The sequence below is a fragment of the Sceloporus occidentalis genome, unplaced genomic scaffold (assembly GCF_023333645.1).
Source record: "Sceloporus occidentalis isolate IW3139 unplaced genomic scaffold, rSceOcc1.0.p SCAF_143, whole genome shotgun sequence".
In the NCBI taxonomy this organism is placed as follows: domain Eukaryota; kingdom Metazoa; phylum Chordata; class Lepidosauria; order Squamata; family Phrynosomatidae; genus Sceloporus; species Sceloporus occidentalis.
The window spans coordinates 89,777-114,944 of record NW_028317123.1 but is presented as its reverse complement, the minus strand read 5'-3'; the positions used below and the strand labels follow the sequence as shown (position 1 = coordinate 114,944).

Genomic DNA, 25,168 nt, shown 5'->3' with positions numbered 1-25,168 from the left:
AGGATAGCGCCCTCTATGGAAGAGATGGAAGTTTGCGTGAAGCTCGGCTGTGTTTGAATGGAAGTGTTACACGACTGCGCTTTGGAAAGTTTAAATACCTTTGGGAGTTAAGAGCTTAGTAGGAATTCCAGCTTTTCGGTTGGGTATCTAGCATTGAATGTTGCGTTTGCCAGTATGTAGCCATTAAGAGTCCATGCTATGGTTTCTTGAGCGTATATTCCACTCGTAAAGCTGATTTAGCATGGAGACCTCACCGTCGCCTTTCGGCCCTCCTATTCTCCGCCTTAACTTTGCAGAGAGAAGCTGATTTTCTTCAGGGGCTATCGTGCCGTCTTCTCAAAACATTCCCTCTTCGGTTCGGTTATAAAACGACACGGCTGGTGCCTTCAGCCTTTTCAGAATATTCGTTTTTGTTTGTTCCTCCTCATACAGGTTGGCGTCTTCTCTCCTTCTCACCGAAACCACTATCTCAATGTGACGCCCAACAACATAGTGAAAATCTACCCCCCGGGCGAGGAATGCAGGACTCCGAGGGTAATTAAAGCAAGGCGTTTGGGAGCGGTGGGGTTAGATAGTCTGACACTGGAACAAGGATAGTATATTTCTGTATCTCATAACGCACGTATCCTGTTAGTTTCCAGTCCAACCAACGTCTGAAGACACAGATTTGAATAGTAATGAAACCCTACATCCTCGGCCATCTTCCAGCACGACACAGAATAAAGCCCCCCAGCCACCGGCTTCCGCAGACTGGGATGCCGGTAAGTCCTGTCACCCAAAATAATTCCTCCCTCTCTCGTATCTAAAAGCCTTTCCTATCTCACCCAATGAGACCACCCACCCTCTCAATTTCAACCAATTTTTCACAGTTCCCAAACGCCGACTACCCTTCTAACCGCTTCCATCTATTCTCTACGTCTGCAGATGATCTTGACGGTCTCCTGTGTGACCTGTCCGAGGATCCCGGGGACTGATGCTCCAGCCTTTTCCCCTTCGTCCGAGGAATATACCCGGCTGGAGTATCCGTTGTTTCTTGCTCTAAAAGTTCAGACGTGGCTATTTTCTGCGGATTCTGTGGCACTCTCCATGCAGCTGTCAAAGCCCTTCTTGGATGGAAGGTGGACCAGAGCGGGCATGAATCCAACAAGCATTTGCCATAAAAGTCCACTCAACAACTACATAAAACAAACGAACACTTAACAGGAAAACAATGTGCAGGTCGCTGCCCCGTGAATGCATTGAGAGCGGCACGGCAGCCTTTCGGATAAATATATTTGGGTGCCGATATCGGCCCGTGTAATTTCTCAGCGTGGGTCTGAGGGCCTGGTCGGCGCGGCTGGATATAAAACCGGTGCGGAGATGAGGAGCTTCTGGGCACGCGTGTGGAAGCGTCCCTGGTTTCACGCGGGCTGTAAACGGTTGAGCCGTCTAAAAGAGAAAGTGTATAGTAAAAAGATACTAGCTTTGATTTTGTTTTTGTTCATTTCTACCGTTTCTTTGCACTTTAATTTGGGACTTTGAGGCCGGGTAGGCTTCACATTTTGCAGTCGACTATAACTGGTTTTTCAATATGGAAAAAAAAATGAGAGCGTGAAAGCAGAATATTGAACGCTAATCACTCCTCCAGTTCCTTCTCCTGTGTGAATATGGATTTTGATTAAAATAAATGGATTCTTCTGTACGTTTTGGCATTAAAGTGACGGGATAACCCTGTCATTGGGTCCCCAGGAGTGAGATCAGGACAGCAAAGGTTTTTTCTTTTTATATCACACTGGTACTTGGGGGATAACTCACTGTATTTGCAGATGGTTGGTGATATATTAGTTAACGGTTCCCAAACCTGGTTTAAAAAGGGCCTCCAGTAAAGGATCATGGGATTTGTAGTTCACCAACAGCCGCGGGAGATCATTCTGTCTCAAGACGTCCTCTGATCTACTTTGTTCCTTATCTATTTGAAGTCGGCACCTACCCAGTGAAAATGACCCATTTGCCCTTCCCCTTGCTCATGTCATTCATGATGATGACGGATTAAAACTGTTCCGATGATTGGGGTGGTTATTCTTCTCCATCAGAGGAACCTGTCAGCCATGTTTTGTAGTAAAAAAAAAAAAAAATATTAAAGCCCCTTTTTTACTGAATGCATTCTGAGACTTCTGTCTTATCTCCTCCTCCCCTTACTGGCGTCTACTGAAGCGGGAGGCATACTTAAGTATGCTTTCTGCGCATGCAGTGTATCTCGCCTGTTAAAATCAATGGCTGCGCATTGAGTGGCAGCCAGCTGGACGTTTACAGCTAACGCAAGTGTGCGTGGCCCTTTTACTTTAATTGCCGTTGTTCAGCAAGGCTGCTGGGGCCCTTATGTGTCCCAAACTTGTGACCAAGTTCTTTGGCTAGGTGCCGCCCGTGACTTTCTAAGCTGGGCCTGCTAGGGACAAGTGGATTTGTAATTATGGGACGAACATGACACTGCAGAACTATGTTTACCACGCAGACTATCAGATGTTTGGGTTATAAATAGTGCTCGGCTCTTGCGTCGTCTCTCTCTCTCGTAGAGGGAATGTTTGAGAGATAGCACTCCAAAATCGCCATGTCTAGAGATACGTTCCCCTTTACCTCGGGAACCCTGCGGGCCCTGCAGAGGCAGCGGGAGCAGCTGGAACGTGAGGATCGGAGAAGAGCCGCCAGCAGGGAATGCATCACCCGCAAGGCCTTCACCACCAGCCGGGCGGCCCGACAGCCGGTCTCCCAGAAACACAGATACTGCAGGGATGCCGCCATCCACAACGCTCTCTACACCGGAGATTTCGAAAGGCTGAAAGGGATCTTTAGAGACGATGGTTCTGCGGAAGTTCTGGTGGAGACGATCAGCGAGGAACTGCAATGGTCTCCGGAGATGGGTAAGAGCCAAAATATTGTGAGGTGCTAGGAGAGTCGGAATATGCAGAGCTTCAATGAGGACTTTGGGAAGATGTTCATTAAAAACACCTTTTACTTACATATATACGCTATATAGACAAAAGTATATCGACACCTGACCATTACACCAACAGGGACTTTGATGACATTGCAGTCTAAATGCAGAGACATTAATATGTATTTGGTCCCCCTTTTGCAGCTATAACGGCTTCCACTCTTCTGAGAAGGCTTTCCACAAGATTTTGGGGCGTTTCTGTGGGATTTTTGCCCATTCATCCAGTAGAGCGTTTGTGAGGTCAGGCGCTGATGTTGGACGAGACGCCCGGCACGCAATCTCCGTTCCAGGTCATCCCAAAGGTGTTGGATGGGGTTGAGGTCGGAGCTCTGTGCGGCCGGCCAAGTTCTTCCACCCCAAACTCATCCAGCCATGTCTTTGTGGAGCTCTCTTTGTGCGCTGGGGCGCAGTCATGCTGGAATAGGACAGGGTCTTCCCCAAACTGCTCAGAATAACCATTTTTCACACGTTTGTAAATGCAGTCTGCATGGCTCGGTGCTTGAGTTTATGAGGGTCTTTCTAAGTCAGGGGTTCTCAAACTGCGGCCCTCCAGCTGCTGCAGGACTACATCTCCCATAATGCTCCTTCAGCTAAGGGGCTGGCTGAGGAGTATGGGAGATGTAGTCCTGCAGCAGCTGGAGGGCCGCAGTATGAGAATCCCTGTTCTAAGTCATCTTGACTGCCCCAGTGCACCAAACAAGGTCCACAAGCATCTGAACTTAGAAGAACTTGTGTTAAAGTTAGTTAAGGTGAGACCCCAGGGTCAGATGGCCAAATAGGCATTTTTTCAATTCGCTATTAGAAAGCAGGCAAGTTTAATTACCAAATGGCAAATGACAGAGGCCATTGTCGTAATTGTGCTATACAAAACAATAAACTATAATAGGTTATTAGATGAAATTGCGGGGCGATGTCTGACGTTCTGTTTAAATTGATGGAGCGAAGGGAAACTGTAGTATTTCGGGTGACCCTGTCTTACACTTTCAGGTCTCTGGTCTTTGACCCCTAAGAAGTCTCATACGTCTCCCCTTCGTATTACCGCTGGCAGAGGATACGCTGACTGCGTTCGCTACCTGATAAACCGCGGAGCCGATCCCAACTCTAAAGCAGGAGGCCGCGTTGCCCTCCATGACTCCTGCGAGAGCCACCATGCCGAGTGTACCCGTCTACTCCTAAGCCGGGGTGCGGATCCAAATTTACAGGATGAGGACGGTCGTGCCCCCCTACATCTCTGCACCACACCAGAGACCCTGGAGTAGGTACCCAGCTGGCCATAATCCATGATGCATGATGACGAGCCATTTAATCAAGGCGGTCCCAGGATGTAGACTGTAGTTGTAGTTGGACTAGGTCTTCGGAAAGGATTGGACCGTCCCTTAAAATGCTGATATGTGTATGTATGGCACGATCAGAACGTGCATTAAGATTTAGTAACACAGCCAAGAGATTAGCAGTATCTCTGATATTATATGTAAGTGTCCTAGGAAGTAAAAGCTTTGGGACTCGACAACTCAGAGGTCTTTGTCTACGTTCAAGGAATGAGTGCTCGCAATGTGTGATAGATCCGGTGTTTTCAGACTACTACTAAAAGCTAAAGGATTATTTTTTATAGCCCATTTGTCCTGTATTAAGGATGCTTTTTAATGCCACTATTCCCTGCCATATTTCAGGTGTGCAAAGTTACTGTTGGAGTATGGCGCCCGTGTCAACCTTCCATGCCACTACACTCGGGCAACCCCACTCCATGTGGCATGTGGACGTGGTCTAGAGGGACATGTTGCTCTCTATCTGAGCTGCGGTTCTGACCCTTGTGCTCTCAACCGAGAAGGAGAGACGCCGCTGAATGCAGCTTGCGCGGCCTCGGACTCCCCGCAGCATTTTGGACGTTACTACAGGGTGGTTGAGTTGCTCCTCACAGCTGGTGGGCACCCTGGCACTCCAGGAAAGAAAGGACATAGTCCTTTACACAATGCCAGCGCTAACTGCCACTTGAGACTGGCACAGATGCTATTAGACTACGGGGCATCTGTTAACGTGACCAACAGTGCTGGCTACACGCCTTTGGACTGTGCGTTACAGGTGTGCACTGACTATCCCGAGTGCCAACCCCACCAGCTTGTGAGGCTGCTTCTCAACCATGGAGCTGTCCCTTCTGGTACCAAGGTTAGTGTGATGTACCGGTGCGTCTCTGATCCAAATACAGGCAACGGTTAAAGATAGGCATGTCAACATCATGGCTCATGGCATCATGGCAACTGTATTTTAAGTATAACATAGCTACTTCTTTCCGCTTGAGACCCTCTCTACAGAACTTATTACTTTCAACATCAAAGAGCGTGGCAATGCTCAACATTCCAAAATCCAATCCTTGGATCAACTTCTACTTTGATTATTTAGAGACGGAGGGTGGAGTATTCACTAATCATGTACCAGAACCATGCTAGATTGTAGAATAATGGGCTGTAGCTACGCAGGCAGTGATCACTGAAGCGGAGATGCATGTAGGTGGAAGGCCCTATGGCAGATGTTTTTACTGGTTGACAGTGGAAGTCGAACAGCCGAGGTGTGTGGCGCACATAACCCTTAGGTGAGGGAGAACAGACGGCGTCTGTGTTAATAACCCTGACGTATCAGGCCATGGGACACTGCATTCCCTGGCCTTCCGTTAGACCGGTCTTCCCAAAATGTAAATGAGTAGCAGCTATGAGCGTGACGTGGAGTAGTGTGAATCTGAAGGTATGTGCACACATGGGTGTCCCGGTAAATTAAGATTTTTCCTTTACGTAGTTGCCATAAAATAGGGTATACGGAATTAGCAAATCGATATGTATCTTTACAACTTGTTGTAGATGTGGAGGTTCTGCGCTGCTTCCCCACAAGCCTTTGAGATCCTGCTGAACGCCTACGACCGTATCCCTCCCGGAGACTCCTGGGTGGCATCTGTTCCGACTGAAATATGGGAGGTAAGACATTACCCATCGTTTTTACAGATATCATCTTCTCCTGTCCCTGTGTCTCTCTTCCTAGTATCCTGTGGCCCTGCTGTCCCATATTCACATCACTCGCACACAGACCCCTCTGCCTAATTTACGATGCCTTTTAACTGCGTCAGCGTGCGTACCGCTGTCTATTCCTAAGGGCGGAAGGGTCAACAGGCTACGTTTCATCAGGACCCACAGTTTTATTCATTTTCCAGATTACTCTTCCCCACAGATGGAAAGAAAATGAAAGAACACCAAATAGTGCGTTTTTACTTGAAAGGCTAAAGCAGTTGGCAACAGATTCACAAAACTCGCCAACGGTGCAGGGTTTGGGGTATCCTTACAAATGCTCACATTGTTCTTTATGTAGATGATGTTAAAGACTGAATGGATGATTGGACTTCGTGCCATTTAAAGGGATCCCCATAGCGGGTTTGCCCGTTGGCTCTATAAGCTGGGAGGATAGCTCTTCTCTTTCACCCCATCGGGTGCCAAATATCTCACAATTCATCCAACGCATTTCTGGGGCACGGCTGAACTCTCGATTCACCAGCTTCTTCTGTCTTCTGCAGGAAAATCACACTTTTTACGAGTCTGTTTTGCTGGCTTCTAACCAGCCGCGTCCTCTGCAACACCTCGCCCGATGTGCCCTGCGAAAACAAATCGGGGGGCAGCGGCAGACGGCCCTGCGCGACCTGCACCTCCCGCCCGGACTCACCGCGTACCTCCTGCTGCAACCCGAGGGCTCCGTTCTTTAAATAATGAAAACCTATACAGCTTTAGGAATAGTTGTAGTCTTTGCTTATCTGACATTAAAACTCTGCAAGCAGCAGTCAATACAAGTAGCCTCGTGACCATAAACGCCTCTGCAACGCGATCGCAAAATCAAACGCAATATTTGAACGACCTTTTATTTTCATGGCTTTTGCGGCATCGGTTACGAAATATTTCTCGATTAAAACAAAAATGACGTAAAAAGCGGTTACGGTTAGGGGCGGCTGTGTGTTTTATCGCACGGACCGTAACCAACATTAAAAAGCGGATGCTTGATATAAAAACACAATCCCAAGATCCTCAAGACAAAGAGCTTCTGGTCGGCGAAGTCCGGTTTGGGGTCGCTTAACTCGGCAATCAGGCTGCGGTCGCCGCTAACTTTGACGTTTGCCAGTCTGCCACGGCTACTGTTTAATAAAACACTGACTTTACGCCAAGTTGAGGCCGAGTGTATCTGTAAATTCTGAAAATGCGGTTGTCTGATGTACTTTAAAATATTCTTGTTTCCGGTACTTAAATTACCAAATTAGGATGGTGCAAAAATCTAAACAACCCCAGAAATGTCCCTTATTATATGTTTAATTGGGTAATTAAACCATTATATATATATATATATATATATATATATATATATATGTGTGTGTTTATGCTGAGACCTTTAAGGTGAGCTCCCACCATACTTTCAGTAGCCGGGAGCCAAGCCCTGGTCAGGGAGCCTCAGCGGGACAGTTTGCACTTATGGCAAAATAAGGCGTAAGGGACCCCGGATGGGTTATTTAGGGCTAGAGGGAGAAAAGGCATCAGATTTAGAATTTGGAGCGATTTTAACTTCGTTAGTTCCTCCAATCGCGGGCATCTTGGCCACAATAACCGTAGGGGGTCGCCGGACGATGCGGGAGGCCTCCATCCTCGTCGAGTTGGCGGGTAAGTTACACTTTTGTCCTAAAAATAGTAAAACACACTTTTATTCGCTTTGTCTGATCCCAGCTCAGGTTAGTGCCCCGAAATGGACCAATGGATGCGCTTCGTGTAAATCACACGGGACAACACGCTATGTAAACACGTTTTTATATTATATATTGTCCCCATGCACATTATTGGGGCTTTTAGGGCTGTAGGACCCTGTGATACCCTCATACTCAAATCTTCTGAGTTCCTAGAAAAGAGGGGCTTCGGGGAGGAAAAATGGGACTGAGGAATTTGGGCCCCAAAAAGTGACTGTCCCCCTAAAAGGTGACACATGGTAGGTATAGAGTAGTGTTACTGGCTCTATACATCCTCATGGTTACCCTCCTGCGACCCCGGTATAGGCTGATGAGATAAATGTATACGATCAGGAGTGCTGGCAGGTATTGTTTGTGCTAAAGCCGCCCGACCCCTCCAAACTTCCATTACTATCCCCTTATAAATCCCTCCCCCTCCCTGCTTCCTGTTTTGCATACGTCCGGCGGGGGTTGATGACATTGTCAGGCCACACCCCCACCAGTCGCTCTTCGCTTGACGCTCCGCCTTCCTGTGTCGGGTGGGCTGCGGGCTGACCCGGGTTCGGGCTGACAGGATCCCGGCTGTGCCTGGCGGTGAGTGACATTATTTCCTATTCCTCCGTGACGCCACCCGCGTTGACATTGAGAGCCGTGACGTAACGCGGATGCAGGGCGTCCTGTGTAAACATTGCTGCACTTTAAGGGACGCCTATAGGACATACACAGCGCAGGGCTTCTTACATAAGCGTCCCCCCCGGGTACGAGGAGGCCGGGTCACCCTGTCACTGGAGCTCCTCGGACCCCCTTTTCTTAAAGGTGACGTCACTTGAAGACGGCATTACCCTGGCTGCCCTGTCATTGCATTATTTTAGCTCAGAGTATAACAAGTGTTTTACATCACAGCGCTCTGTGTTTACAACCAGGGATGGAGATGAAGCGGATACCGTTTATTGGGTCAATATAAAAGAGACCCAAAGTTACATACACTTACAGGGCCACAGAGGTCTCCTGTTCAGATGACAAGATGAGCGTGATGTAAAAATGCCATATATAATCTATCCGTTTATAAAAGTACAGCTAGGTATTTAATTACATGTTTTGTTGGCTTTAATTACCTGCCCCTATGTTGATAACTTTGTTCGTTCGATGTCACCGGCCCCCACGGGCTCTGCGCCGGGCGTCTGTATCTACGGCGGCGTCTGTATCTACGGCAGCGTGTGACCGGCAGGATCCCGCGGCACGTACGGTGCATGCTTGCAAGTTAGGAATCCGGCCGTGCGTTGTTGCTATTTATCCACACTTCATGTTCTGATGAGATCATTAAATCACATCTGATATGATGATGTCATCATTACAACAATTTTTTTGCTGAGCTAAGTAGCTAGAATTGATGTTCTAGGTTTTTAGGCGCCACAAGGGTTATGTATATATAAAAAAAAAAAAAAAAAAAAAGCGCCCCTACCCAACACAATGTGAGTGGTGGAGGATTGTTTGCAGTAATGCAGGAAGGGGTTAATGTATACACCTCCGTGCTGTATAAACGCCATTGATAAATAGTGCGCTGGTCATAGGACGTCTGCGTTGGGTTCTCTTGGACCGGTGTGGAAGTTCTCTCATGGTTTGTTTCCTTTGTTCTTTGCGTTGTTGTAGGAGATGGGCATGGAGATGTCTCCGCCGACCATGGTAGAGGGTCTGGGTGACGAGGTGACTGTGGCGGTTGGTGTCTTCGTCTTACTTCTGGCTATCATCCTCGCGTGGCTGTCTACTTATGTGGCAGAGGGTAACGATCCCCTCCTTGGCAGCCTGATGCCCGCTGGGCATAGCGACCCCGTCCTGGGCCTGAGTAACCCGGCTCCCCCGACTCCTGAACCTCAACGTTCACCCGAGCCTCAAGCGGAGAAACCCGAAGAAGGGGAGCAGGGCTCAGGCGACGAGCAGGGAGCAGGCAGCGAAAACGCCAGCCTGGAGGAGATGCTGGATATCCAAGGGGTGCCAAAGCGCGATCACTCCGTGCCTCAGAGGAGAAACGAAAGCCAACCTGACCAAGAAGGGACGCAAGAAGATGGTGGAGACCAGGAGGATGAACTAAGCAGAAGAAAAGAGCTGGAAGTGGATGAAAGCGGAGTGCAAGGGAATGCCACTGAAGGACAGTCAGTGCTGGTGGTCCACAGACGCCGGGGGTCAGAGAAGGAGGACGCCGAGCCGGCACAGCCAGAAGAAAGACTCATCTCCGTCAGGCTGAAGTTCCTGAACGACTCAGAAGAGGTGGCTCTGGTGAGGCCAGATGACACAGTGGGAACTCTAAAAAGGTGAGAGTGGAGGGATGGATGAAAGCGAAGGAGGAGGAGGATGGGAGAAGCCGTTTAGAGGTTACTTGAGTAGATGGCACCAGGTGGATTGAGGAGGAAGAATAATATGGTTTAGTTTAGAGCTGTATGAGAAGTAACCCGACTGGTCTTTTCTTACTGAGAACTTACACTGGACGGGAGGGGGGCAGATAAATAAGTAAATAAAATCAGAGGGGTGTGAAGTCTGTAAGTAACGGGGAGTGGAAGGCTCCGTGGGGTTGTAGACTTTGTACGTTATCCATGCCCTGTCATTCTATGTGATTTCTTCTCTCTTTCCGCAGTAAATACTTCCCAGGCCAGGAGTCCCTGATGAAGCTAATTTACCAAGGACAGCTTCTTCATGACTCTTCTCAGACCCTCCGTTCCCTCCATATCACAGACAACTGTGTCATTCATTGCCACCGCTCTCAGGCCACCGTCCAGTCATCCCCAGCAGGCCCAGAGTCTGCAGGAGGCGCTCAGGAGCATGCTGGTCTCACACCCCCGATTGGGAACCTGATGATACCGGTCTTCGTTGTCATGTTGGCACTAATCTGGTATTTCCGAATCAACTACCGTCAGTTTTTCACTGCACCTGCCACGGTCTCTTTGGTCGGCGTCACGGTGTTCTTCAGCTTCTTGGTTTTTGGCATGTATGGACGATAAAGGGGGCTGGAAGGTGGGGGTGAGAGGCATGTAGGAACTTTGGACTGGTGCATTGCAGAACTATATGGGGTAAAGAAAGCTACATTATGTATTCTGTATCAGACTACCAATATTCCATGGGCTTGGAGTTGATTAATCCTGTAGGTTCTTCATTAGTGTTTGGACTAAGCTAGGCATTTTTTCATGGCGTCCACCAAACTAAGCGTAAACCCTTGGGTTGACTTGGATGCCATCACCTGCATGCATGATGCAAAAGGGACTCTTTCCCGACCTTTCCCGTAGGACGCAATGCTGGCGTTGAGGTCAGTAGCCTAAAGTCAAGCGGTCTTCACGTTTGAAGTCATGGCGGGGATGGACACCATTAGTCAAGGAGGGTCCGGGTTCTACCAAAAACTTTCCCTTTTAGCGTAACTTTAAATAGACAGCAATGAAAGTTTTAATGATAAATCTCACGGCAAACAAACCCCATTGTTAAGTTGACCGTTATACGAGTTACAAGTCGCGTTGGTGTCGTGGGAAAAGATGCAGTGGCTTCCAAAGATATTTGATTGGCTGTCGATGTAAGAACATGTTGGTTTTATTACACGACGGCCGTATTAGTACACCATTGTTTGCCAGGAGCATTTTACGGGGCAGAATCTCCTCATATAATCATCCCAAACCCTTTACGCCGATAGCATGGTTTGGACGAGAAAATAAAGAGTTTGCACTACGATAGAATTAAATGATTCACATGAAACGGAAGCGGGGGGGGGGTCTTTCTGTCGGGTAATGGGATGCTGATCTGCTTCTGCCCCCCTATCCAGTTACAGGGCGGAAGAAAGGGAAGCGTTGGGTGGGACTTTACAGGGTTAATGTATGAATTCATTTGATTGGACTGAATGTGGAGGTTATGCACCTCATTTTACCCACAAAGCATTTGCCCCTGTTCTATCTTACTTGGAGAAATCTGTTTCAGGTTTAAATAAAAATGTCAACCGGAGGGATTTTGGTGATCGTGTACCTTGCATTTGGTGCTATAACACTCGAGGGATTAAGGGACGAGTGGTTTGAATGTCGAGTGCGTGTCCACGCCGCAATCCTAATCCCCGGAGCTAACTTTTTTTTCTTTTTATTTGGTGGCAATTTAGTGAGGCGTTTCAGTTGCCGGGATGTTTTCTCAGAAATGGGATATCTTGGTCAGCTTTCCCCAAAATGGATCCCTTTTAAACTTCACTCCCGGTCTTATCAGTAAGTCCGTATTTTATGTGTACATCGTGACGGGATCAGCGCTGGGCGTACAGCTTTCCTGACCGATCGATCGGCTGCTTTTACCGTTAGTCTCCTTTTTATAAAGCGGTCGCGCACGGCGTGACTTTAACCCCTTAAGGACAATGGGCGGTCCCTAAACCCATTGAAAACAATGCATTTTACATGTACAGGCTTTGTCATTAAGGGGTTAAACACCGTGTTGCAGATGGAGAAGGGAATCAACCATAAACAATGGTGTCTGAGCTTCAACAAAGCCAGGGTTAGTGCTGGGGGCGGAGGTTATATAATTCTATATTAAATTCAGCGGGAGACCTCACCAAAATATTGCGCAGGACACTAACGATCCAATCACTTTACATTTTCTAATGCGATATGTTGGATGTCGGCGCCCTCGCTGGCTGCCTTAACTTCTTTTCATTGTGCGTTCTTCCTTTTCTCTAACGTTTATCTCTTTTATCTCCTTTTTTTTGTTTTGGCCTTAATAAAGTGTTAATTACGAGATCCCCCTGACTTGTGATAAACATCGACTGTTTCTGGTTGTATTCGTTTTATCGCTTTTTCTTGTTTTTCTTCTACAAGCAGCCGTCGGCTCCTCCGTTAGCTGATGCAGATCATCGTCTTCCGGTTACAATACACGCTGTTTATTTTAGTAAATACGATGTATCCAGCTGCAGGCGGTTTACATATTTGTTATTTCAGTAGCACGTTCACCTGCGGCAGGGCTTAGCTAGTAGTGGGTTTTGTAGAACAATTTGTTTCCAGTGGTGGTCTTCAGGACATCGAGAAGCACAGCTAAAAAAGAACGGCTGCTAAGAGCGGGGGCTTTGAGTTTCTACGGCTTTTGAGTTTGCGTGACGGCAGAGCAGACCCCGGCTGTAAGTATTAACATGGTAAAGTTTGACACGATATTTCAGGGAAGGGTTCGCGCATTTAAGGAATAATTTGCAATGTAATGCGTAAGGGGGGCACCACTTCTAGTATTAATGTCTTAACTTTTGCCTCGATAACTTTGCCCGCTCAGTCACTGACCCAAGCAATCCTATTAATAGTCGTTCTTTATATTGCCAGCGGGTGCCCATCCTACTTGCCCTGGGCTTTGGGGTGATAGACCCTATGGGCAGTTCTCATCAACCACGTATTTAAACAGCCCAAGAACCACGATCGGTATTGTGGAGTTATTGTGCATCCTATCTTTTTAATCAAATAACCATCCCGGACCACCGATACGGCTTAAGGGTTTATCCCTAAGGGCCTGTCATTTTCTTTCATCAGTTTTTCCCAATTAAGGAAGGGAACGGTCCACCGTCCCTGGCCGTACGTGTTCGCTTTGATAAACTATCAGTGAAAAGCCATCTTTTAGTGGTTGCCAATTATTTACAAAGACAAAATTACGTGTACCCTCAGGATGACACCGGGTTTAGTTTAACTTTATAATTGCCTAAAAAAAAATAATAATCTGACAGCCTTAAAAAAATAAAAAGACAATTTGTCATACTGTTTAATTACACGCACGTTTACAGAGGTATATATATATATATATGAAACTCTACTCCGCTATAGGTGAGGGAAATAGGCCAAGTGAGTGAATACCCTTTTTATACACCGTATGCTACAAATTGATAATTTGTACATTTACTTGTAAAACAAGTATTTTAAAGACAATAGTGCTGACCCCGCAGGAGCAAAGACCCCAATGAGGGTGTTTAATGGAGGTAGGAGTCATTAGGTCGCTTTGCTCCTTCGTGGGGCCAGCCCCTTTAACCCATTGAAACCCATCACAGTCATTAGGTCAATTAACGCCACTGACCCCCTTTAACCAAAGGACTGTCCAAGCAGGAACAGGGATCTCGGGCAAGGATAGGTATCCTCCGTGACTACGTCTCCGTCGGCAGAGAACACCGGCAAATTTAGCCCACCACCTCTTTGGTCCCAATGGTCACCACTGCCTGCTTCCCAGCCGTGAAGGATTTCTTTCAGCAACAAGCAATGAACCCACCACGGTTGCCTTAATTAATTGCTTGCACATCAACAAAAGATATTCTGACATGCAGGTAGCCCAGTTTTGGACAGCCCTGTGTTAAGCATCTTCCTGCACCCTTGTGGGATTGACCCTTGAACCCGTTGAAAGCATGATTAAAGTACAATTTCTTACGATGAAATACTTAGTGTGATTTTTTTTGTTTAACATGCAAGCACTTTTAACCCTCAGCTGCCAGACAGTAGCACCATGTTGCTCCCTGGCTCCACTCAGAAGCGATGAGGTCACCGCGGAAGCACCCCGGTGGGTTAACGTTTCTCTGAAGTAGACCTCATTCACAGACTGGCCCCAGTCGAGAGTTAAAACCACACGACCCAGCAGCAGAGATCCACCGAACACTCAAAGAGTCAGCTACAACAGCGCATGGTGGGTGCCGTCATGTTACCTTTCCAAGTCCTCGTCAACCGGTCAGGGAGCCAGAACTGGTATTGCATACAGCGGTGGCCAGACAAGATGGAAGGTGGCAGCAGCGATTAACTCTCCGCAGAGCAACAGTCCCTCTTGTTAGGAGGGGTGCAGTCCGTGTACTGTTCTGCTGTCAGAGGGTTAAATATACTGAGAGGTAACAGCCCGCCATCGAGCGGACACGCTAGTTCGGATTCATGTCCTAAATACCCCTTGGGTTTTTCTCAGTTGAGTTCACTGTACATCCCAGGGGTCAGCGGGGCAGGAGGTTTAGGTTTTTTCTTTTTGTTGCTGCCTCCTGTACTTGCCATGGCCAAGTGACTCGGTTTCTTTTTCTTAGGCTTCCTTGTGTCAGAGTTATTTGTACCTAGAAATCAAGGGGCAAGAGTGAGGACACGGCTGAAATAAAACAAGACTGAATAAATGAGGGGATGGTAGGTAGAAGTACAAAGGCTAGAGGGCAAATAAATTCAGGAGTGGTTTGCACACCCCACCACTTGCCCTGTTCAAAAAATCCCTTACTGGCTTTGGAGGACGCAGAGTCAGACGGGGAAATATCCGAGGATCCGTCCCACTGCAACCGGCTCATCAGCGTCTGACCCTCCACGTCAAAACTGTCATTATCGGTGCTGCCGTCAGCCTCGGGGAGCGAGCTGCTGGGGGAGAACAGACATCCGTAAAGCACCGGGCAGCTCAGAGACAGCGATCGCTATCCGGCTAACACAGAGCTAGACGGTAAATGCAGGGAAAGGGGTGGCGTTTGGTGAACTAAGCTGTAGGTATATTTTCAGTGGACAAAATCCAAATCAGAGGGACTTCTATCCTCAACAATAAAACAAATAAATCAGCTATGGTTTTAGGTTTTCTCCAAATGGTGTCTTTAGCTGAAATCTATACCATGCATTAAACCAACATGATATAAATCACTGGGTATCACAGAATATGTTGCCACACAAAAACCACAACAGTGAATACACCAAGCTAAAGGGTTCTTGTTTTTCTCCCACTATGGGTAACTCAAGGAACAGCGTGAGAACGGCCCATTATCCGTGAAGTCAAAGGAGACCCCAGCCTAGCAATGGAGGTCCCCCAACAGCCCAACCTCAACTAAACCACTTACGCTGAGGAGCCTAGCAAGTAAACTCGGACAGATCTCCGCTGGTCATCTGTGTGCTGCGGACATCGAAGTGACCTAGAGGACAAGAAAAACGTGGAAGAAAAGTTACATACTTATCTATATATACACACACACACACACACACACACACATACATATATATATATATATACACACACACACACACATATATATATATATACACACACACACACACACACATACACTAAAAACTTGCGATGCTTGACAGTCACAGTAGATTCCCACATTCTAAAAAAGATCGACAAAAAACACATATACCAACCTGGTGCACATCTTCTTTGTATGCTCCGATATAACACCGCATTGCTTAGAGGGAGATAAAATAATTACAGATTATTTGTACGTTCCGCATACGACCAACACCAAATGCACATCATCAGTACTGCCGAGAAGACAAACGCTGCTATGCTTTCCCCCTGGAAAGGTTCGGCTGGGGTCCCGGGGGGGGGGTTGGGGGTCTATGGCATTTTGTAATACATTATATAACATAACAGTTTATCTTGCATGTGATCCACAGTGGAAAAAGAGGTAAAAAAAAAGAATGGTTCTGTCCCACTACCAAACGGGAAAGTAGGTAAAACTGCATCTGAATCGGCGGATACATCGAGTCCAGCAAATTCAGATTTGCTGGTTAAATCACTAAATTTTAGGGTCCTGCTCAATTAAAAGTAATGTCATTAGAAATTAACAGTCTAGGTATATCAGGCAGTTATACTTCCATTTCGATAACATTTTGACCAACACAAACATAAAAGGGGTCGGCAGCCGGAAGAACCCTTACCGTGGTTAGGAGCGTGTGAAGCTCGTCTGGTCCAAGATTTTCGTAACTAATTCCCGAACTGCTATTGTACTGCAGAGAAAAGAAATAATTAGCGCTTCAGATTTAAAAGCACAAAGCCCGGCCGCGGATACAAGCAGCAGCAGCAGCACCCGAAAGCCTTACAGGTTACTTTCATTCCATATTCCTGGTCTCCAAAGGCTACAGATTCAGGATTCTTTTTAATTTAAGTATTTATCAAATGCTTTCGGTTCCTGGACCAGAACAATTCCTTTCGAACTCAAGACATTTCCCTTTTATTTGCCCAGCTTTTCACCTATCCAATTAACCGGGGCACTGTTTACAAATATATACATATAAAAAAAACTATATGTTTATTTGTAGATAAAGCCTGCAAATATTTATAAATGGCATCTAACTTAATCGCCTAGCGCTCCTAGAATAAAATAAAATTGCCCTTTACAGCCGCGGCCCTCCTAAATCAAGTTCTTTTAACCCCTTGTGTCCGCAATGCGTTGCTGTCTCATCGAAATCGTGACATCAAATAACTTTTATTAGGAAAAAATACTTTGTAAGGACATTGCATAAAAGCGTGGTGATCTCATGACATCATAAACTTTTTGTCATCTATGAACATTGTAACAATGTCTTTTTTTGGGTGCCTGCAATAGATTTCAATCAGGAACGCTCCTAAAGTGTTTATGTTTAAAGGCAAATAAATATTGTACTCTTGAATGAATAGAATCTGAATATATAAGTACACCATAGGGGAAGGGCTTACCTTAAACGTTTCCGAATTGGCAGAAAGATCTCCTGAAAGGGATGAAAAAAGTTAGAAATGAAGCCATCTATTTCAGCCTTAAACAAAAAGCGTTGCCTATAATGCATCATATTACATAGAGTTTGATCCGTCTATCTTGCCACGCGTAGAATAGACTTACATTAAGGAAAACGTAGAGATACAACCTAGAACCGTTTTTGGGGGCTTGAATGTCTACTTTGACCATATTTTTCATAGGCCTGTTAAATAAAATACGACTTTTGAATAAAATCTTATTTTTGATCTATTTTTTCCATTGCAAACAATAGGAGAGATGTTTTTCCAATTATTTATACTTATTTTTCCATGAATCCAGCCCGTTATGTTTCTGCTTAACACAAGTTCCCAAATTATCACGGAGGACCATAATCGCCTCAATATGAAAGTCTTAAAAGTATCCTTTTGTTAGCGAGACCGCGCTGAACACGCAGTTACCGTTTCCTCCCCGCAGCGTAAGAGAAGATTACGCCGCACTCATAGAAGGATTATTGGCTTTATGGTCATTTCCTTGGAAAACGCCACTCACCATTCTTGTGTTTTAAGGACTTTGACCTGCGTGGAGAATTTGGATTCTGAAACAGAAGGATAAGTAATGAATAAAATAATCAAGATGAAAGCAGAAAATAAAAAAGGTTTTGGGTTTTTTTGGGGGGGAAAAGAGGAAAACAAAAACATAATAATGGACTATCTCCTATACAAGTTGCACGTATTATGGTATTTAAAGCTATTATAAAAATAAGCAAGTTCTAACCCCAAAAGAGTTAAACAACGTACTTAATTAGTATATCTATATATAATAACTTATGAGATAATGGAATCCACAATATGTGTTTGTATTTGTGAGCCCTTTTAATTGTATGATTTATTTGTCTTATGTCTATTTATTGTATTGTGATTCTTATTTTTGTACTTTATATTAAAAAAAAACAAAGAAACAAAAAAAAAAAACCAAAAAAAACTACTGTACAAAATGCATATCTACCTCTACAAATCTGGGCATAACTACTATTTTATTAATTCAGAGCTGGGACCTGAACCAAAGAGCTGACACTCAAGGAGCCTTCAGAGCTATGAAGTCAAAATTCCTCACATGAGAATAAAATAAGAGACTTACCTTTTCTGATTTTCTCTTCTTTGCTAGAAAGGAGGAGGATGGGTAGAAGAGAGCAGGCATGCAAAAGGCCAAAGAGCAAATAAAGCAGCAGGATTAAAAGATTGAGCGACAGCAGAGGAAAGAGCGGGGGAAATTGAAACGGATCAAGTGAAGGCACAGGAGGAAAAAAAGCAGCGATGAATGGGGAAAATAAAGAAAAAACAAAAATGGAGAGAGGATCAGCTCAGGACAATTAATCAAAACACATAAAAATTAAGTTTGTAAATAAAAAGCATCAGTTTAGTTACCTCCAGACGGCTTAAACGCACCTTTCTTCTCGGATCCGTACGACCAGTCATTGTCATTAACATCATCATTGTCTTCCTGGTCACTCTCCGACTTGTTCATGTTGTTGCTACTCGCGATCCTAATATTCAAGTTCATAAATAAGTATTATAGCTTCAAAAATAATCGCCGAAGCTCATCAGCCAGGGTACGGCCGCCATTCATCAGCTGGGAAGGTTAAGTGCGACTGCACGGACGGAGCGGATTTAAAAGGCTACCGAACAGGGAAAGCACCAAAGCTACATAGGGGGTGGGGGGGGGGGGTTTCTCCTTGGATTAAGAAGCTGTGAAATATTAAACATTTATTCTTTTATAGACAATTAAAAAATAGCATCTCACTCAATACATGCTCTAGAACATTAAGCCAGATACGCCAGCATGCAAAACAAAATATAAAGGGCTATTGGATTTGGGAGCAAATACTAGGCATGTAACGTCCTGGGTTACTTTAGGTCTATATATGCTGCTCACCTTCTAAACCAACAGTCGGTTATATTGGGGGGGGGAAAGGGATTTTACTTACAGACGTTAGCCCTGTAGGAGCGAACTAGTCGACAAGCGGTAGAGCCTTGGCATAATAATATGTATACTCAGCAAGGTGGATTGATGACCCTGATGGGGATAAATTAAAACCCCAAAGCCTTACTTTTCTACGCCATATGGAGCTGTTGCTGCAGCCCTCAGAGGACGTAGCACATCTAAGTCAAGCCATGGAAGCCAAGTGTTTTTGGCCCGAGTGGTACTTTTGTTAAGATGCCAAAGGAAACAAAAAAGGTTCACATTTCTCCCAATACCGGGCAAAATGGTTGCAGAAACAGGGTAACCAGCAGTACCATACCGTGCATGAAGCTGCCGATAAATGGCACTTAGTCGCACTTAAGAGCCCATATCTTTCCAATGTCAACACCGAGATCGCTTCAAAGACAGAAAATAAAGCATCCTGCTCTGCCTCCAGGTAAACGTCAAGATACGGGCAAAGAGGGGAGTGCAATTCCAGCTAAATAAACATACCCCCCCCCCCCCCGGTTTATTTACCTCCGATTGGCGATACGGCTGCTGTTCCTGCCCATGCCCAAACATTTCTCGAGATGGGGCGCAAATCGGGAAGCTGCAATACTGCGGTTACAGTTCGGACAAACGCACTCCTTGCTCTTCCACTGGTTATAAACTTGGCCAAATATATCCACTCCGGGCTGGTCGATTATTTCTGCGGAGACATCGGGAAGAGCGCAAAACAAATGAAGCTTGTTAAAAAAAAGTTGATTGTATTGATTTCTAAATATCTCCCGATCAGCTGCTCATTCAATACCTTTCTAAATACGCTTTGATAGCGGGTGCATGAATCAATCCAAAAGGAAGACCATTGATTCTGTCCCCAAAAGCCGTTCCATAATGAGTAAGAGGAAAATTCCTAAACGCGGCATCGTCTTAGGCTTACAGTTCTCTCTAACACTTTGTCGCTACAGCTGTAGTTCTCTCCTTGATTGGGGCTCATAGGCTTCCTTTATTAAAGTGGCCCTTCTCCCTACATTCACTCGCCTGATCCAGGAATATCATACACCGCGAACGTTCAGTCGATGTCCGATAATCTCGGACCAAGCAAGCGGGTAAACATTCAATCAGCGACTGGCTGAAGAATCAGGGTCCTGCAGGAAACTCGCCAGCTCTCCATATAAAATGGGTGATCCCAGAGTAAGGAGTCCCGTATATTCGCCATACAAATGGACGCGAGGCTTCTGCCCCTGATGCCATGTAATAAAATGCTGCACTCGTTTCTGGTCAATAATGGCTAAAGAATACCGTATTAGAGCGATAAATATCCAGGTCAATTTTATAGTAGTGGCAATTGTAAGTTTGACAATTGGGTCCAAGCACGGGTATTTCTTGCAACAGTTTCCTTAGACCAATAATATTATCTAAATAGGTTATTGTATCAAGTGAGCAAACAAGGTTTCTCTTATATGAAACAATACTTTATATTACATATGCAAAAGATTACTGTATATACCGTATTTGGTCACAACGCTACCTGAAACTTAATCTTTCTAAAACTGAACTCATCTTCCCTCCCTCTATCTCCACTCCACTACCTGAATTCTCTATCACCATTAACAACACGACTATCTCTCCTACTAACCAGGCCCGATGCCTCGGGGTCATCCTTGACTCAAACCTCTCCTTCATCCCTCACATTCAGTCCCTCGCATCCGCCCATTCCTCACCCGAGAATCCACAAAAACTCTGGTTCATTCACTTATTTCCCGTCTTGACTACTGCAACACTCTTCTGGTTGGCACTCCACTGTCTCGACTCTCTCCTCTACAGTCTATCCTAAATGCCGCTGCTAGGCTCCTCTTCTGCTTCCCCGCTCAGTGAAACCCTCCACTGGCTCCCAATTACCTTTAGAATTAAATTTAAAATCCTGGTACTGACATATAAGGCCATCCATAATACTGCCCCCCCCAACACTGCCCCCCATAATACTGCTCCTCCGTACATTTCTGACCTCATTAGCAAATACTCTCCTACTCGATCCCTACATTCTTCCCATGGGCTAAGGCTCTCCTCCTCACTCATCACCTCTTCCTTTTCCCGTCTACAAGATTTCACTTGTGGCTGCCCCATATCTCTGGAATCTTCTCCCAACGAACCTTCAGCATTCATCCTCCCTCCCAACATTCGAGAAACATCTAAAAACCCACTTCTTCAGAGAAGCCGCCCCATCTTAGCTGCTAGAGCTTCCCTATCACTGATACAACCACCACACTACCTCACACCCTTTCTCTGTGCCTTATGTTGGTCACCCCATTTCCCTCTAGATTGTAAGCTTGCGAGCCGAGCCTCTCCACCTAATGTATCGGTTTGTCTTAGTCTGTCAAGTCAGACCCCTTGAATATATGTATTGTATTAACCACTGCGTAAACTGTTGGCGCTATATAAATAAAAGATAATAATAATTATAATAATAATTATAAGACGACCCCCCAAAATCTGAATATTAATTTATGGAAAAAAAAAAAAAGAAAAAGCCTGAATATAAGATGACCCTATTAGGAAAAAAAGTTTTACCAGTAAATGTGAACATTTTTTTTTTTTTTTTTTTATAAAAGCTATGATTGAGAAAAGATTTTTTTTTTTTTTAAACTGCCCCCCCCAGTTATGCACATCTGCCCCCTGGCTTGCCACTCTGCCCCAGAAATGCCTTATACCCCCTATATGCCACTGTGCCCCATGATATGCCTTTTGACCCCCTGTGCCACTCTGCCTCCAGAATTGCTTTATACCCCTATATGCCACTGGCATTTAGGGGGTTAAAAGGCATATTATGGGGCAGAGTGGCATATGGGGAGGTATAGGGCATTTCTGGAGGCAGAGTGGCATAGAGGGTTAAAAGGCATTTCTGGAGGCAGAGTGGCATTAAAGGGGGTTAAAAGGCATTTCACAGAGCACTCTGCCTCCAGGAATGCCTTATGCCCCCCATTTAACCCTCCCTCCCCTAAACATACCGGAGCTTTTGAGTCCCCGGTGCGTAGTCTGGGCAGCATGTAGAGCTCTACGCCATACACGCTGCCCGACTAAGCACCGGGGACTCAGAAGTCCCGGTAAGTTTGGAGGAGGCAGGAGGATCCAGGTCCCCTGCATCGCTGCAGGGGATCTGGATCTTAGTCTCATAGTCAGACCTAGTTGAGGTCTGATTATAAGACGACACCGATTATAAGATGAGGGGTATTTTTCAGAGCATTTGCTCTGGAAAAAAAACTCGTCTTATAATCGAGCAAATACGGTAATTATCTCGAGAGCTCAAAATATACTTGCGCATGCAGCACTGAAAACTGTTTGCATTTCTATACCACCAACGGCCCTAGCTCTGCTCGCAAGCTTAACCGTATGAATGCATTAAAAGGGATGGACATTTTTTCCGTACATTGATGAATGAATTGATGCCAATTAACCCCTGATGGAGAATAAATTGTCCTTAAACCCATTAATGACAATGCATTGTGAGCCCGTACATGTACGGGCTTTGTTGTGAAGGGGTTAAAAAAGGAAGGTTTGCCGATGCTGAGCTCCCAGTCAGACGCATCGCAGTGGAAAGCCAAAGCGTATGTCGTAGGCTTTTTTTTTTTTTTTAGGTCAAAAGCGAGCTGTGTGACTATTTTCTCCTTCTTTCTATAACTATTTTTTATACCTGCTGTTTTCTGTTTTACTAGCGATGCTGGCGGTTGATGTCCGCAGCGGCCATCAGTCCGAGGTTCACGTTCTATAGGGTTTTTTCGCGCACTTAATATTTAGAAGAATCTTTCCATTGATCCGTTCTACAGCAAAAAGGACTGAAATGTCACTATAACTTCTCATTCTAAAATAAAATAATATAATAAAAGGAATCAAATATAAAGTATTTGCCTCACTGGCTCCTCGAGCTGATCGAGTAGGACGACAAATTCTGGAACACGTCACCTACCAAAGTCCTTCATGCTCTCGGAGTCGGTCTCATCCAGCATGAAATAACCACACTTGACGGAACGATGAACCTCAAAACTCAACCCCAAACACGTGTCATCTATCAGATCAGTGTAAATATCATGGGCGATGGCCTAGGTGAGAACAACAGAGAATGAATGGCGAAAACAAGAAGAGCGCTAAAGCAATAATCTGAAATAACATTTCACCTCTCAAACTAGGATGTCCCTAGTGAAATGAGTTAAAGGAAGTGGGGTTACGGTGAGCAACCCGACATGATGTAAAGAAAGGAGGTTAAACAGAGCTACAAGAGCAAGAAAAAAAACAAACGAATCTTGAAACAGATTAAAGAATGAATAATTCTGCACTGGTTCAGAGGATAAAAAAAAACTCTTCATCGTCACCACTTTCTATACAGCGGGGTAACTCTGCTGGGGGGTCATCACTTCTAGACATAAATGATCATAGAGAGGCATCACAGAGTTTCCTAGGCACTTATTGAATACAGATTCTCTATGGTGAGTCCTGCTGCGACATAACAAGACCTCCAGCTTACAGTGTTCCTGGAAATAAGGTATTACCTGCTGAACTGCATCAAAAATAATAATACAAAAGGGCACATAAAATGCCATGAACATGTTTTAGGTGAATATAGAGATATATATATATATATATATATTATACAGACTTACCTCAAGCTTACTATTATCCAGGCCTGATAGAGACATGTCTTCCATTTTCATTGGCAAACACCACCAGCCAGGGAAGGGCGATCACGCCCGGGAGTACGTGGCCGCGGCGGCTTCCATAACCTGCACGTGAAAGCAACGGCATCATCAGACGATATCCTGGCCCGAACGGAACAATACCGATATATACATATAAAAATAACACATATTACACGTCACCACGCAACACAGCCAACTCCACTAATACACTGGTACACAGCCTCTACACGCGTGAACCCACCGTACAGATACATGCTAACATTTTATACGTGTAACGATGTGTATTAGCAACGCTGCTGGGTCACCGTCACATTCTATGGGCAAATCAGAAGCGTACGACGTATATATACACCGTGTAATTAAATATTGTATAATGTTCGCATTTCCACATACATGCGGCTCCCTAAAAGCTACAGACACACCTTCTATGGCTCAGCACCCCTATACACAGCATCACATATACATATATACAGCCCTCCACAAGGACCAGGGCACAGCCTGAGGACTACAATCACGTCATACATACAAATAATAGCGAGGAATACCCTCCTACGTCAACTTATGTATTATCTAATTATATACACATATACCTGCAGTTGTACTATATACATACCCACAACAACACAAACTCACACCCCACATACAAACTGCAGCGGTGAGGTACACGTAGACTCCCACACGGACGAGCGCCCACCACATGCATGTGAACTATACTTCATACACCAATGCAGTTCTCACTTCGGTTTCCTCAGCACTCAATAAGACCCACCGCCATTTTAACATCACAGGCAGCCTCAATCACCGACGGAGAACATCCACCCGATGACCACGCCCCTGTGGGTGTGTCCAGTCTCGGTATTTTACATTAAGGATCGGTACTCTGCTGCACGAGGAGTGCTGCAGCAATAAAGGAGGGGCTCTGGTTGCCAAGGCAAATAATAAGGAAGAGAGTTATTGGCGCGTTGGCCAATCAGAAGAGTGCGTGGGAGGAGGAGGCGGTGAAAGCGCTGGACCGAATAGGAACACTGTGAGCTGGTGGCTAATGGATTATTGGCCAATGGGACCCCCGGATGGGCGGTGCAAAGAGGTGTTGTTATGGCGACAGAGCATGGTGCGGAGGTGTGAGGTCACGTGACGGCCGGTATTGTTGATCGGGGGCTCTCATGTGAGAACGGCGTGTCTGTGTGATCGGTTCATTAACCGGGATCGGTTTCCTGGGATAACGTAATGGAGGACAAGAAGACGAAGGCCATCTCTTTATACCTACCAAATATCCCTATTGAGGAGGGAGAGTCACTCGTTTGGACCCAAATCCATCTGTCCTGTTTTTTGGGACTCAATATGTTTGACAGATATGATGTAATGTGTATGAAAACAGCAGCAAATGG

At 45.5% G+C, this 25,168-nt stretch overlaps 3 protein-coding genes across 5 annotated transcripts; 2 read left to right on the top strand and 1 right to left on the bottom strand.

Moving 5' to 3' along the window:
- Nucleotides 1-2,587: 2,587 nt before the first annotated feature.
- Nucleotides 2,588-6,710, top strand: LOC149280910 (ankyrin repeat and SOCS box protein 16-like). The gene is made up of 5 exons (XM_089499893.1): nucleotides 2,588-2,897; nucleotides 3,959-4,226; nucleotides 4,642-5,134; nucleotides 5,821-5,934; nucleotides 6,525-6,710. Exons 1-5 carry the CDS (start codon nucleotides 2,588-2,590, stop codon nucleotides 6,708-6,710), a joined length of 1,371 nt encoding a protein of 456 aa, XP_089356019.1.
- Nucleotides 6,711-9,368: 2,658 nt separating this feature from the next.
- Nucleotides 9,369-10,702, top strand: LOC149280909 (transmembrane and ubiquitin-like domain-containing protein 1). The gene is made up of 3 exons (XM_089499956.1): nucleotides 9,369-9,772; nucleotides 9,914-10,018; nucleotides 10,339-10,702. Exons 1-3 carry the CDS (start codon nucleotides 9,369-9,371, stop codon nucleotides 10,700-10,702), a joined length of 873 nt encoding a protein of 290 aa, XP_089356082.1.
- A 3,918-nt stretch (nucleotides 10,703-14,620) lies between these two features.
- On the bottom strand, nucleotides 14,621-23,795 carry LOC149280908 (ataxin-7-like protein 3). 3 transcript variants are annotated; one of them, XM_089499939.1, is made up of 12 exons: nucleotides 23,745-23,795; nucleotides 23,054-23,186; nucleotides 19,627-19,798; nucleotides 18,576-18,673; nucleotides 18,268-18,290; nucleotides 17,680-17,725; nucleotides 17,115-17,146; nucleotides 16,337-16,405; nucleotides 15,818-15,861; nucleotides 15,517-15,588; nucleotides 14,886-15,049; nucleotides 14,621-14,763 (listed from the first exon to the last, which is right to left on the bottom strand). In XM_089499939.1, exons 1-12 carry the CDS (start codon nucleotides 23,793-23,795, stop codon nucleotides 14,621-14,623), a joined length of 1,047 nt encoding a protein of 348 aa, XP_089356065.1. The 3 variants fall into 3 exon arrangements, with proteins under 3 accessions (XP_089356065.1, XP_089356066.1, XP_089356064.1); XM_089499940.1 differs by having other exon boundaries at nucleotides 14,919-15,049; XM_089499938.1 differs by having other exon boundaries at nucleotides 17,680-17,747; nucleotides 18,269-18,290.
- Nucleotides 23,796-25,168: the final 1,373 nt, after the last annotated feature.